The following is a 15,276-nucleotide window of genomic DNA, read 5'->3' as shown; positions in this document are numbered from 1 at the left end:
CCCAAAGTACCCTTTTGCTAGCCATTTGTGTACTAATCTATTTTAAGTCCTGCCCTCGACCATTTTGGTTTGGACCTTTCCTTTGTTTGAGGGAAACCATGAGGCAGTCTAGTGCCAACTCTGAGTCGTCCCATGCACCTTCGGTAGTGGTTTTGACTGATCTAGACCCGTCCCTAGACAAGTCAATACACATACCGGGTGGACCTGGGTGTTTGGTGGTTTTTAGGGCCAGCCTAACTTGCTTGGTGTGATTTTTCCTTTATGTGTGATTGCTGGATGTTTGCTAGAAGTCTGCAGGTTTACTTGATTTGAGTTTTGATTTGATTTTGAGTATTTATATCACGCTCATGACGCACTAAACCTTATAGCCGCGCAGCTGGAACAAAATTCAGACAAAACAGGGCACGAGCCCAAGAAAGTATCAGCAGCAGGATCAGCTCCTATGCTGTGGTATTACATATCATCTAAACAGAAACGTCTTGAGTGCTTTGCGAAATAGATAGTGATTAAAGGGTCCTATTTCTCTGGGGATAGTGTTCCACAATTTTGGACCAAAACAGCAAATCTTCTGTCTCCCCTTGAAGTGCATACTGAGGGGGGGAGGCAGTCGGGAGTAGACTATCTCTAGATCATAGGCATCTATACGGTTTATAGCAACAGATCTCATCTCTCAAATAGGATGGGACCAGTCTATTCAAGCATTTAAAGATAAGGCACGCCACCTTAACTGTAATGCACACTTCCACTGCTAGCCAATGAAGTGCACAACGAGATGGAGAGACATGAGCTGATTTACCCAGCCGATAGACCAGTCTGATGGCTGCATTCTGGGCTTTTTGAAGCCTCTGAACTTGTTTAGCCGGAATGCCCACCAGCTGGCTGTTGCTGAGCATTAGCTAGAGCCACCCACCACCGAAGCATGATCTTCATTTGGAATATATGGCAGGGCCTGCCATAGAGTCTCAATGAATAGTAGACTGCCTCTACCTTGGCTCTTACCTGGCCTTCACTGACAAGGTTATCCTGCCAGATTCAGCCCAGGTTCTTGACCTTGGAGGCAAAGCACAATTTGGCGTACCCAGGAGGGTAGGGCTAGGCTGTTACTTGACGGCAGGAAGTAGATGTCTAGGTCCCAACAGTATGAGCTCTGTCTTAGATGCGTTCAGTTGGAGCTGATTACTAGACAGCCATTGGCTGACTTCCTCCACACAATATTTATTTTTAATAAAAGCTTCGTCAAAATGTGCAATCTTGATGAAGATTTGGGTATCGTCAGCATAGCAATGATAACTCATCCCATGGCCCCTCAAAATCTCCATCAAAGGGCGCAAGTAAAGATTAAAAGTAAGGGTGACAGTGAGGACCGCTGTGGTACTTACCTGCTGGAGTAATTTTGCTGTGAACCAGCTGCTCCTGCAATTGTAGGACCAGGTTTGACTGTACTAGATTGGCCTGGTGTCCTTTTGTCATATTTGGCTGCTGGCAAACCTTCCTGGGATGACCTTCATCCTCACCTGGTCCCCCTTCACTGGAGGGGCTCGATGTCTTGTGCTGGGATCATTACTGGGCTGTTTTACCACTGTCTTCCTGAATTGTCATGCCAGCTCTGTTTCCCTTGAGGGAGGAAGCTACGATGTTCACCTGGGCTGTCCTGGGCCGCCTCAACCATGGTTACCTTTTTGTTTTCTACCTGCCATCTACTTCTCTTTGCCCATCAAGCCGCCCAGATACTCTTGGTCCGGTTCCTCTGTATTCCTGGGGTCTTCTTCGCACTTTTCACTCCTGGCTGGTGGATCCCAACCCCCCACCCCCCTCTCTGGAAGGCTGTTTGTTCTTCTTTTGTGTTGTACGGGTCTTCATTGGTCTGGGTTCAGTCCCTGCGAGAACCAGAAGACTTTTACATTCCGGTTTGTTTCGCCATTCCTGACATATGGTCTCTGATACTGGCACTCTGAGTACTTACCTCTGGGCCCTGGGTTGATGGGTTATTCTTGAAGGCTACCCTTATTAGAACCCGGAGTCCAGGCTTGTGTGTTTCTGCAGGCCCCATCTACTGTGGTCTACCCTAGAGTTCCATTGCTACGAATCGTGCTTTGCTTGCTTTTTTCCCCGGGGATTCTTGAACTCTAACCTGGAACTGGAACTCCTTGACAGGGTCTCACCTAACAATCCATAGGATAGGTTGCTGCCTTATCGCTACTGCCAGGGAAGAACTCGCTTTACCAGACCTTTTTCCCCATAAAAGCTATGGTGCCTAACCACTTTATCCCATTCTATGCTTGAGGAAATTGTACTGCCTTGGAAGGTTTTACTTAAATGACTTTTGGGTAGTTACCTGAACACTGGCATTTTCTCTGGGATCCCCCATGTATCTTGGCGTTTGCTACAATCATTAAATGTTTTTTTTTATTCTGCGTATTACACAACTGTTCATGAAATAGCACCAAGTTACTTTGTGTAGCTTACTGTCTCTATTTTCCAGGAATGTAATAAGACATTAACTGGCTAACTTTTGCTAACCCTCTGGACATGGTTGTTAAAGTGTTAAACCCTCTTCCTCTTCTTCCCCCTCAAAGCCGTGTATATTTTATGGTTTGCATTTTTAACTTTTATGCTACTATATGATAGCGGTATAGGCATTATTTTAACTGTGGCTTTTTGGATGCTGATCATGACTGCATGAATGTGCTTTTTGCATTGTCTGGGGCGCCCCTCTTTTCGTCCCATCCCTTAGCTGTGTATTGTGGAATGGGTCTTCACTGACCATCACTGTTTTTATACAGGCACTGTGTCTTATAATATTTGACCTAATGGATATTCTTGAAGTGCGTGTTTTTCTGTATCCCCTTGACTTGTATTCTTTAGGGGGTAACTGCATGCATTCTATGTACTTCACCAGCAGCCTGCCTTTGTCCCTTAAGTTAAGCCCCTTTTGGTCTGCCATAGCTACTCCATTAGAGACTTTGGTCTTTTCATTTGGCAAGAAACCCTCTTCCCCCTCTAGGTTAGATGATTCTGCCTCCTCCAGAGGGTTAGGGAACCATTTCGCCAACAGCTGAATTTCGGGACTCAGTGGTGTTGCTAGTTCTGTAAAAAAGACCCAGGGCTACGCTAATGTTGGAACTGGGGGCTAGCTAGCCTTTTTGGTTGCAGATACTGAGATTCTATCCGGGGCTACAACCAAAAGACCAGGGGCTATAGCTCCCTCAGCCCCCCCCCTCCCATAGCAACGCCTCTGCGGGGAGACCATCTTGGCCTTAAATGTGCCACGTCAGGCCAGTGTTCTGTTCTCCCCATCATTTGATAGATCTGAGATTGGTCTCAACGTGGCCTAAATGGCGCATCCACTGGCTCTCTTTAGAGATGAGCACTGAAGGGCTTGGTAAGTGCAGGGAATCAGTGGAGCTAGTTTGCTCTAATAAGGATGCCTCAATCGATGGGGCTGGCAAACTGTGTAGGAAGAGTCATGCATAACTCACCTTGGACTTGGCCTCTCACCCCTCAAATGCAGACCTCCCTCATCGTACGTCAAGCATGTCACTCTCTCCCCCTCAGGCCCCATCAGAAGGTGAGATCTGCTTCTGTTTATCCTCCGATTACGTAACCTTTAACCCGCCTGCATACCAGACTTGTATGAACCCAAACACTGCATTTAATGTACAGGTACAGATCTCGCCACCTAACAAAGCATTTCACCCCCATTTGTAGTCTTCGTACCTCTCCAGTTACGGATCCCTCCCAGTACATGTACTGCTTCTCACATGTGTACTGACCCAAGGAATCTGTGCCCTGCTAAAGTGTGCCAGGCAAAGGCTGCCCTCTCATAGGCATTCACTGGCAGAGCTGTAAGACGTGCCCGCCGTGATGTTGCCCAAGGCTGGGGAGGAAGCGGGCTGGGGCAGCGATTCTCGCCCATGATGACTCAGTCTGTGTTGCCGTCACAGTCTCTAATGTTGTCTTTTTTGGGGAAGTGCAGCTGGGAAGCGTCTGGTTTTGTTGTAACTGCTCTGAAGATTCATTGTTTTATCATAAAAGTCTGTGGTGAGGTCATCTTCCAGGAATTCACAACTTTGGGTCTGTCCAGTAAAAAGATGAAACACGGGAACGGCTTCAGCGCGAAATGTGCTGTACGGTTCCTGTATTTCTCTCCTGTGAGAATGGACGCTTGAGCAACAGACTGCCCCAGTCATTGCCTTGTTTTGCCCCCATCTTTGTCCTGTTAATTTCTCTTTGGTTCCCCTATCCTGACCTCACAATCTCACCTTTCCCTCAATTTCTGAGTCCACTTTTGTCATGTCCTTTTTAGTTCCTCCGACTACTCATGCCCTACTGCCAATCTTGGCCCTGTTTTTCCCATGTCCAGTTTGCACCCCCTCTTAAGTGCTGGGACTGTTTCCCCTCTTACCCCTTCCGGGTCACTGTTCAGAACACACACCGATGCACTACTGCTCTTGCCTCTACCAGTGACGCCCTCTGGCCTTGTGGACCTGCTACGTGCTTGCCTTGGAGGCCTCTGTCTGTGCCACTCTGCTCACTGCCCTTAACTTATGCTCTTGTGATATTGCCGTTTGTTGTACTATTTTATGATAATCATTATTTTGTTTTGTATGAAAAGTCATACTTTTGACTATACCACAATACAAAAATGGCCCACCACCTTCCCCTGTGTGCACCCATCCTTGCTTTGTTGGCATCCTATTCTTGTCAGTGTTAGGCAGAACTATATGCAGTACCTTTTGGGAACACTGCACACAATTAAGACTACAAGTGACAGTACAATTTCACCTTTGGTACAAGCTTGTACTACACAGTTATAGTGGTAGCAGTAGAGGAGCAGCCAGACTTATCTCAAGAGTAAGTGAGCAGTACAAATAGTTACACAAAGGACACGGACTCAAGGTTTCTAAGTAAAAGAATATATATTTATTTACTCAACAGTTGTATAACATTTCACTATTATAAGCAAGTAAAAAATCATACTCCTAAATACACCACACCACTTCCCTTAAATTCCAGACAAGTTAAGCTCACAAAATGAAGTGGAAGCAAAATGGCACTCCAGCAATTTAAAAGGGAGGGAAAGACAAAGTTATCAGAAATTAAATCAAACCATCAGGTAAGTACTCGGGGCAAATGAACAACAGAGACTACCGTAAGGAGATCAGCTAGAAAAGATTTAAGGCCAAAGTCAATGGGTCAAAAGTCTTTTGCTCAAAATCACACAGTTCAGGGTAGTTCGCGGTAAGGTTCGTGGCACAGATTCCGGACGAGGTTGGTTGATAGAAAAGTTAGTTCAAAGAGAAGAGAAGGTGAAGCCCTCGGGTTGGAGAAAGATTTCAAACACTTTGACTGTGGTTGAACGAAACGGACAACCGGATGTGCGCAGTACCTTAAAACGGAGAGGGAGCTGTAGCTGCGGCGGACATTCCTGGTGGTTCCTGCAGGCTCACGGTTCCTGAAGCGACTGTCGTACTGACATGAAGTAGGAAGACTGGAGGGTCCTGCGCCACCAAGGGAAGAAGCCAGCAACAGAGCAAAAAAATGAATAAAAGGTGCGCTCCTTAAAACCCAAGCAGGGTCCGACCTTCCTGACTATCCGGCCCACTGTAGCTTTGTACAGCGAATTCAAACAGAGGAGGGGTCCTGGCTTGGAGTTTGGGCGAACTGGTTGGTCCCACCAGCTCAGGGTAAGATGTTTCCTGGAGGATCTTCTCTGTCGTCGGATTCTGAAGATTCAGACCTGAAGCAGGGCTTCACCGGGCAGTTCAGTCAACGTAGGGGTCCTCTTCTTCCAGTTCCTCGTTGTTTCTTTCGTTCCAGTGGCGACTCTGCCTTTCCAGTCCCAGAGACTGCTCTTTATGCAGTTTTCCCCCATTCATACAGCCTGGCTGTCAATCACACATCAGGGTGGCTGGCTTGGCAAGGCCAGTCCCCTTAGCCAATCAGACAAGAGTGCGAATTGGGTTACCAAGGGAACCTATGGCAGGGGTCCGAAGATCCCTCCCTCACATCCTGCCTACCTAGACTTTCAGGCGCCTTAAGGAGGGCTTCTGTGCAGAAGCCCGCGAAAAGACAGCGAACAAAGGAATCATCCCCAGTTTGGCACGCAGAGAAAAACACGAGAAAGACTTTAACAAAAAGAAATGGTGAAAAAACCCAGCTGGAGCCAAAATAAAATGTATTTGGTCAAGTTGGTTTATGTTTGAGGCTACTATAATAGCCTAAAACAATACCACGTTTATATAATATAATCGCGGTAGGAAATTTAGGGTAGTTACCACTGCCACCAGCCACCAGCCACGTCTTAATGTTAAGGGAGCGAAACAAGGCTCCAAGAGGCACAGACAAAAAGGGATAAGAGTTAACCCTTTCCAATACTCCATGTAAGATGGGGTGTACTGGGTCTGTGGTTTAAAGTGACTCAAGTAACGTTAATGGCAACTTTACCCTTTTCTGGGGGACAGTAGTCAGCCCCAGAAAAATGGAGCCAGTGGGAAGTCTAAAAGACAACCCTGTGTCACTGCATTGAAGGTGCTGTGTGACACACATGAAAAATATGAGGCCATGGAGTAGGTGAGGCTCCAGTGCCCAACATCACACAAAGTGAAAACAAAAAAAATCCTAGAAATTCAGCAAAGCTGCTGAGGGACTCAGTAGGTAAGGGAAATTAGCCATTCTGGAGAATTCTCCCTAACAGTCTTGTTGTCTGTGCCCTTTCTTCCCGCTTACATCCCATTGATAGGCACATGGATGGCACCTTTACAGCCACGAGTGACCAGATACAGGGCAGGAAAGAAGGTGCCGGATAAGGGAAGCTCTGACTGTGAGAAGAACCAATTGGCGTGTGAGGGTTGTCGGGCGCATGAGGTCTGGCGCTCTGGGCGACACTCGGATTGCAGCAACCCGTCTACTCTTGCTAGGAGAGGCACCCTGTGCAGTGTGCGTCTACTCTTGCTAGGAGAGGCACCCTGTGCAGTGTCCATGTTGAGAACCTGCACACTGCCTGCATTGTTCCCTTTGCGGATCATGTAGCCATGTTGCACTTTTCTATCATTTTATCAAGGCACACTCTATGGTTGCCACATTGTTTCCATGTTCCTAACCTATGCAGCTCTCTGTATTGCTCTGGTTCAGTCTTTTATCTGCATGCAGCAGGGCTTTAAGTGGGCACGAGCTAGCCGAGGCAGAGCCCCAGTAGTCTCTAATAAACACATCTGAGCCAGGCCACTGTCGGGGGCTCCATCACTCCCTGAGTAAGAACCCAGCGCCACAAGAATGTCAAGAGCCTGAGAGGGCACACAGGCGACTTGCACACCATGACAGAAATGCATGCAGTGAGCGGTCTGCCTGCTAAATCCCGAGAGCCAGCGCCTGCCTCCCAAGGCTAACTCTCGAGTATAGACGATTCGAGGTCTGCTGTCATTGTATTGTTAGGGTGTTATCATAAATAATCAGGAAGGCCCGTGTCCGCTGTGTGCGCAGGCAGTCGTAGATGTCCTTTATGTAAACGTGTGTTCATTATATTATTCCCAAAATGCTCTTTGATTTATGCAAAGCACAGAGTAGCTTACATTGGTGCTATGAGTCGTCCTCCCCTTTCTCCAGGGTGCTGTAATGGGTGATTTCAGGGCAGGCTGAAGATGCATGGGGGCTCCTAGTGGCCACCGACCCATCGCCCGTGGCAGCTGTGTGGTGCTTTGTTTATAATGGAGATGCTGCCTAATACAATCTCCAAAGGGTTATTTCTTCGCGTTTATCGGTGGGGAGGCATAACGTGAGCACCACTTTGTACTTCATTATTCCCCCTGGCATGCTCTCTGCCCCACACCACAGAGAAGACCGACCAAAGCACATTGAAAGTGACCCAGCCTTTAATGTGAGAAGACTAGGGCCTCCCTAGGGAACACATGCATACTACTAGCCCTTCCTTGCAGGATGTTAATAGCTACAGATTTTCACGGCACATTTATTTACTTATTTATTTATATTTATATAGCGCGCAAGCAGGCCAGGGGCATTCAGGCGCTGTTACTTGCAATAACTTAGTTACATGGTACATATGATAGCGATTGTTGACACATTATGAATAGTACAAGAAATCATACTGTTACAAATATTGCATTTGGTCGTATATTACAAACATATATGATAAGTATTCGTGCTGATGTGTCGGTCCTTATGTGAAGAGGGTAGTTTTCAGTGTTTTGCGGAAGGTGGTGAGGGAGTCCTCGCCACGGATAGTGGCAGGTAGGGCATTCCAGTGGGTGGGCGCGAGATAGGGGAAGCTGGATCCACCCGCTTTTACTCTTTTTACTAGTGGCACAGAGAGCATGTTGGTGTACGGTGATCTGGTTGGCCTGGTAGTGGAGACAGTGTGGATCCTTTGAGAAAGGTATGCAGGAGCAGTGAAGTGAATGCACTTGTGGGTCAGTGTCAGGGCTTTGAATACGATCCTTTCCTTTATTGGGAGCCAGTGGGCTAGTTTTCTGGCTTCAGAGATGTGTTCTCTTTTAGCAATGCCTTGGGCTGCCCGGAGAGCATTGAGTTTTTGTTGGAGGTTCCTAGAAAGAGTACATTGCAGTAGTCTAGCCTGGAGCCGGTGATGGCTCTGGCTATGTTGGTGCAGTTCTCTTTGGATAGAAATGGCCTGATTGCGTTGATAAGTTTAGCATGATATGCAGCTGCGGATGCTATTGCGTTGACTTGTCTATCCATGGATAGGCTGGAGTCCAGGTAGACTCCCAGAGTTTTGACAGAATCGGAGACCGGGATTTTAATGGAGTCCATGGTCAAGTGGCTGAATTGGGCATCTAGGTTTTTTAGCGTGTCGGGGGAACCTACCAGGAGGAGTTCCGTCTTGTCAGAGTTGAGGCATAGTCCGTTGTCAGCCATCCAGGCTTGGATGGTGTTGTAGAGGTTGTTGAGGGTCAGGGAGTCGGTGTCATAGTTACCTGTGAGAGTGAGGAGGATCTGGGTGTCATCGGCGTAGTTGGTGTAGGATATGCCCATAGCGTCGAGGATGAGAAAGAGGGGTCGTGTGAAGATGTTGTATAGGGTGGGGGAGAGACAGGAGCCTTGGGGTACACCACAAAGTATAATAGTTGGTGATGCGGCGGCTAGGTCAGAGAATTCTTGCATGGTTCTGTCTTGTAAGAAGGAGATGAGCCAAGCTGTGGCCTCTGGGGAGAATTTGGCGGTGGAGGAAAGGTGGTGGCATAGGACGCCATGATCCACGAGGTCGAATGCCGCGGATAGGTCAAGGAGTAGGAGAAGTGCTGGTTTACCCATGTCTCTAGCATCGTCCATTTGGTTTTTCAAGTCAAGTAGGGCGGTTTCGGTCCCGTGTCTGGGGCGGAAGCCAGATTGGCGGAGTCCAAGGAGTTTGTTCTCTTCAATGAAGTGCTGGACCTGCAAGTAGGCTGCGTTGTCCAATATTTTGAGGAGGAATGGGACAGTGGTGATAGGTCTGTAGTTGTTGGGGGAGGTGGGATCGAGAGTTGGTTTTTTCAAAAGAGGGCGGACCCAAGCTTCCTTGAGGGAGGGGGGGACTTTCCCTGTGGTAAAGGAGGCATTCACAAAGGCTGTTAGGAAGGGCGCTAGCGCTTCCGTGCAGTCTTTGATAATGGAGGCTGGGCATGCATCACCTTTGCAGTTAGAGGGCTTGATGTTCCTCATAATGTAGGCAGACCAGAAAGCAAAAACCCTAAACGAGCACAGAAGAGCTTTTAATTACACGGGGCCGGAGTCATTTATTTACAGAATTGAATTGCTTATCTTTGTGCATGTTTGCAGGGCTTCATGATGTATTTGTATTTTATTGAATTTATATAGCCCTTTACTCCAAAGAGCTTTACATGAGAACAAATAAACATACAGCAAGCATAAAATGACAATTGAACCACAACTTGATAACAGCATAAAGAACAATTTAAAATATTGCAGTGGTGAGGAGGGTGAGGGAAGGGGGAGGTGTGCAAGAGAGTAGTAGGTGTTAGAGGAGGTAAGGACAGGGGAAAGAGCAGGAATGTGAGGGAAGAAGAGCGGAGAAGGTGAGACAAGAATCAAGGAGGGGATGGAGAGGGTAAGGAAGAGGAGGGGTAAGAGGTAAGGGTAAAGGGGAAGGGAGGAGGTAGGGAAGGAAGGCTGTTAGGGAGGTGAGTGGAAGAGGTAAGATTTGAGAGCAGAGCGAAAGGAAGGGAAGGAGGGAGAAGAGCGGATGTGAAGGGGTTGGCGGTTCCAGTGGAAAGGAGCAAGGAGTTGGAAGAAGTGGAATCGGGAGGGGGCGCAGGGTGGAGGAGGAGGAGGAGAGAATAGGAAAAGATTAGCAGAGCGGAGAGGACGAGAAGGGGTGTAGAAGGAAAGAATGGAGGAGAGTTATGGGGAGAGCAAGATCATAGAGGGATTTGAAAACAAAACAGAGGAACCTGAACTTGAGTTGGGAGTGAAAAGAGAGCCAACCTAGAGAGGTTAGGGAGGAGGAGATGGAGTCAAGAGGCGAGAGAAGGCATAGGGAGCGGATGGCAGAGTGGTAGATGGATTTATAGAGGGGAGAGATGAGAGGAGGGGAGTCTGAAGAGAAGGGAGGAACAGTAGAAGAGTCTGGAGAAGAGGAGGGAAGTAATTAACAGCTTAGTGGCGTGAAAGGTAAGGAGGGGTCGAATTTTACGAATGTTGTAAAGGTGAAAGCGACAGGATTTAGCAGTGAGAGAAATGTGGTGAGATAGAGAGAGGAGAGGGTCAATATGGAGACCAAGGTTACGGGAATGGGGAGAGAAGGAGAGCTGGGAGGGGGGAGAGAATGAAGGGGTAGTGTATGTTTGGGGCAGGTGGCTCTTGCCCAAGTCATCTGTTCCTCCTTTAGGCCTCTCTATCCTCCCTTTCAGAGCCCATTACGCCTCGATTTTGAATCCCACTTAAAGCACTGGTGTGAAGTATTTCTTTTGCATATTCCTGTGTCTGCTTGCAATATGTAAATACCAGACTTTGCACAGTGATTCTGACCCTGTTACCAACCATTGGAACACCTGTCTTTTATCAATGTCTCCTAGATCATCATGGCTGCTTCTGGCCCCACTGCTGACACCAGCTGTACCAAGGATCAGAGCCCAGGGAACCCCGCCCTGCTGCCTCTACCCACAGGGAGCCCACCAGTTTCAGTGGATTGGACAATTGGTGCCAGAGTTTGGTATCTCCAGCTCGCATGTCCAGGTCCTCTCGTCCCCCACAGAGTTCTATGAGCTGCTAAAGGTGAGTGAAGTCTTCACGTGCAAATACTGGGCCTATTTGGTATGGGCCTGTAGACCCGGATGAAGGATCTTGTGAATGGGGTCTCTGGTCCATTGGGGAGAAATGAGCAATATGCGAGTGGGTGCCAGGGTTCATGGGGAGGTCTACCTGCCAGCTAGATTCGGAATTTGGGCACAGTGACCTGTGAGGGTCTCTGCATGGTAGAAGGAGGAGGTGGGATTGAGCACCAGGGGAAACTTGGGGCCTTGTGAGTGTGGACCGGAGTAGAGTGGATTTAAGGCTACACATGTCTGGGGACTCTAGCCCTCAACGATCATGTCGTCCCTCTCTTGTTCTCTTCCGGTATCTTTATGGACTATTCTTACATGGCAGTTGCCAATAAAAGGCGTCACCAGCTCTGGCACCTCTTTCATATGCACCTTGGTTTACCACATGCCTTAAAAGGGCCATTTGTTTTCCCTGAGCACCGGCAAGACCTTGCTCTCTATCTTCTGACATTCTCCAAAAGAACAATTCTTCTGGGTGCTTTTAACTTCTGGATGCAGACCTCGCTAATTTGCACACCCATGCACTCCTATACGACCATGATACCACAGATCAGAACCAAAGAGGATATAGTGACCTATAAGGGCTGGCACATACTGTCTTATTCTATAGCCTGCAACCTTAATCTGAGCAGTTGGCTACCTCTGCCCTGGTATGATGGCGCCCTAATCAAACTCCACTTTACGGTTCACTCTCATAGATTCAAACGCGTCCTGTGACACCCGTGCCTTGGCACTTCACTTATCATTTCTACTGCCTTGCCCGCCCACCTCCTTTAGAGAACTCCTCCAGTAAATTGAGATCCCCTAGCAGAACTCTGGCTGCTCTTGATAGTATTTCAAACATCACCACCACTGCCCTTGACCATTTAAGTACCGTAAGTCTGGGGAAATAAAATCTTCTGAATCAATAAGCATGCATGCAATAATGAGACTCTGCATGAAACGTCGAGGTGGGGCACTTTAGACACATTGTTGTAAGTCCTAGCTCCAAGCCTATAATACAGCCAGCCTCGTACACCACCATGGGTGAAAAATAGCTTTGGCTGGTGCAAAAAAAGTATGTTACCAGACCCTTATTTTCAATCCACCTAACTCCCCTAATAATCCATTTCAGATCCCTGGTGTATTAACAGCAATTCTCCAATTCGTCTAACTACTGCCTCATTTAAGAACTGTGTGAGGTTCTAATGTCCCACTTCAAAGAAAACATTGCCATCCTTTAAACTGATATCCCAACTGAAAAGCTGCACAATGACTCTGCTTTCACCCACCTCAAGACCCTTATTATGATGGTGCAGATTGCTTCAGCTAACACGCTAGATGGTAGGGACTAAAGTCATGTCCACCCTAAGCAAACACTCCAGCCTTTAGACCTTTGCAGTGCAAATGGGACTAGTCTTGGCTGCCAATATTTGCCTCCAGCATTACTATCCACAGCAGTTCCTTGTTTACCACTTGTCCGACTCTCCAGAGGCTCAAACGTGCCGTTTAGTCCATAAAACCCCACAAATAGTCCCAAGGAGGAATAATGGAGAACATGTGTTCATTTCTCTGACCATTTGCCATCTGCTCTACTCTGGGAGTAAACTGCCCTTTCCAAAAAGAGCACTAATGCTATAGTGCTGCCTGCTATGAAATGCTGTTTTGCATTTATCGAAATTGTTACAACGAACAAAAGCAAATCTTTTTTTACATGCGCAAAAACATGATAGTCGTTACAGTACCACGTTTCTACTGCCTACGTAATCCTTTTACTGATAACTTCACTTAAATAGAATAAGTACGTAACTCAACCTCCTACCAGACAATCTCTCCAACTAGTGACCCATTTGGGTCTTCCTTGCCTACCTTAAATCCGCAAGAAGGTGGTCGCAAAGTGGCTTGTTATAAGACTAGACTGCCATAGCATCTTGAGTAACTTCCTGTCTGCATTTCAGACCCTATGAACTGAAACCCCCTTGCTCCAGAAAAAGAAAAGAATTACTCCCTGCCAAGCACTCGTCTTGCATTCTACCTGTAGACTTCTCTGCGGCCCCAGTCACACTTAAAATTCAATGCCTTTCAACCTGCCTGACATATGTGCAAGAGTAGATGGCAGCGGAACAAGTGTAATTTTTACAATGTTAGACCAGTTCTCTTTCATAAGGGTTTGAACCTTCCCCCTTTTTTGATGGCTTCGTCCACTGGGTCCTACTCCCCAACTAATGCAGAACATATAGAATCTCTGTTGTAATTACCCCAACCTGCCTGTTCCCTTTATAGGTCAAACTCAGTCACTAGATCTGCTTTCCACCCTCTAGTTCATTATACCAAATCCTATGTGGCGGGCCAATCATCACGCCCTGTCAGGGGTGGGGGTAAAGTGTGACCCCAATAACCCTGGGTGCCAGAGAATGTGTACACAGGCCTCCTCCCATTAGCTCCTTACCTGCCAGGACGGCGCTATGGCAGTGTCGGTTGTCTCGCTGATCGACATCCTTACAAGAAAGATCACTGACCAGCAACAGAGAAGAGCCAGCCCACCGTGTAGAAAAGGGGGCAGGGCTTGAATCCCTTATGTAACCTCCCATGCCCTCCCCTGTCACACCCCTGAAGAGAAAGGTAAGCCATTGGTAGGGTAAGTGGCCAGTCCAGAGAATGGGAGGGATATATAAGAGGGTAGATGTCCGAGAGACCAGAGGAGGCGAGAGCGATTTGCGTGCAGAAGTTATTGCTAAAGAGGTCGTCTGTGGAGTGTTTGTGTTGAGAGAGAGATGAGCCTAACAAGTAGAGTTAGTAGAGTGGGGTAGTATTGGCAGAGGTAGTAATGGTTAGGCGTAAAGATAGTAGGTGGTGGGAGTAGTGAGCAAAGCCCATTAGTGGTACATAGGGAGTTAATAGTAGAATAGTGAGCAGGGCACCATATCCCTGGGGTCTATAACATTGAGAGTGGTGCGCAGCGCACCTTCTCTGTAACAGTGAGAATGGGGTAGTAGGTGTAGCGAAAGAGGAACAGTGGGAGGCGGGGAAGTAGTGTGAGAGGGTTCTAGGTCAAATGTTCGAATGCAAAGGATCGAATGACCAAAGGGTCAAATTTTATTTATTTATTTATTTATTTATTTGGGAGGGGGCGTTCCCCCAAGCCCCTGTTTTTGCTGCAAAAACCACTTTTTTTTTTACTAAACAAAAACCAAAAAATATATATTTTTAAAAAAAAAAAAAAAATTCAACCCTTTGGTTTTCGGTCCTATTACCTCGACCCTTTGGTCATTCGATCCTTTTGGTGTCAAACCTTTGACCAGACACCGTGTGAGAGAAGGTGTAGAAGGAACAACAGAGGTAGAGGAATAGTTGGGAGTACAAGCAATGGTAAGAATAGGAGTGAGAAAGGAAGTAAGATTGAAGGGTGGAGGTGGAAAGGTGGAGAAAGAGATTGGAGGGACAGTGTCGTGGTGGGAGAAGAACAGTCATTGGGATCATTACAGAAAAGGGTCAGGTGTGAGAGGTTGTGGAAGGAGTGTGTGTGACGAAGGGCGAAAGAAGGCATCATTCCCTATTCCCAGAGACTAACCAACGATAGGCGAGGAAAAGCTAGAAAGAGAGACCGAGACCATAGTGGCTGCTTAGCTGACATTGCATTATGGGATAGATAAGAGACTCGCACTACCCTCTGTCAATACTTTTTCTATCATCTAAAATTAGGTGCACACGTGTGGAAGTCAATTCTCTTCTTTTTATTTATATGGCTTCCATCCTGTGTGGCTTATCACTTCCCAATATATAATTTTTCAAAAAATGTTCAAACGCAATCCAATTTTTGTATTGCTAAATTTGTGTCTATCAATTTTTCACTTTTTCATAAAATGATACTATTTCACCAAGCTTGTTAATTATTAAGCATGTCTCAGGGCTCAGGTCATCACCCTAAATCTATTTGCATTTTAATTTTTTTTTTAAAACTATATATTGGAAAGTGATAAGTCACACAGGATGGAAGAAATAT

General features: G+C 47.0%; 1 protein-coding gene across 1 annotated transcript in view; it reads left to right on the top strand.

Annotated features, from left to right (window-relative positions):
* The window catches only part of PGS1 (phosphatidylglycerophosphate synthase 1), a 630,645-nt gene that overhangs the window by 84,515 nt on the left and 530,854 nt on the right, over window positions 1-15,276 (top strand). The window contains exon 2 of the mRNA XM_069655241.1: window positions 11,049-11,247. Within this exon, the coding sequence (XP_069511342.1) occupies window positions 11,049-11,247 (199 nt within the window). The remainder of the gene's footprint in view (window positions 1-11,048; window positions 11,248-15,276) is intronic.

Source organism: Ambystoma mexicanum, chromosome 3q, assembly GCF_040938575.1.
Source record: "Ambystoma mexicanum isolate Mex_15411 chromosome 3q, UKY_AmexF1_1, whole genome shotgun sequence".
Classification (NCBI taxonomy): domain Eukaryota; kingdom Metazoa; phylum Chordata; class Amphibia; order Caudata; family Ambystomatidae; genus Ambystoma; species Ambystoma mexicanum.
Note: the sequence above shows the minus strand (reverse complement) of the source record. Positions and strands in the feature narration are given on the sequence as shown.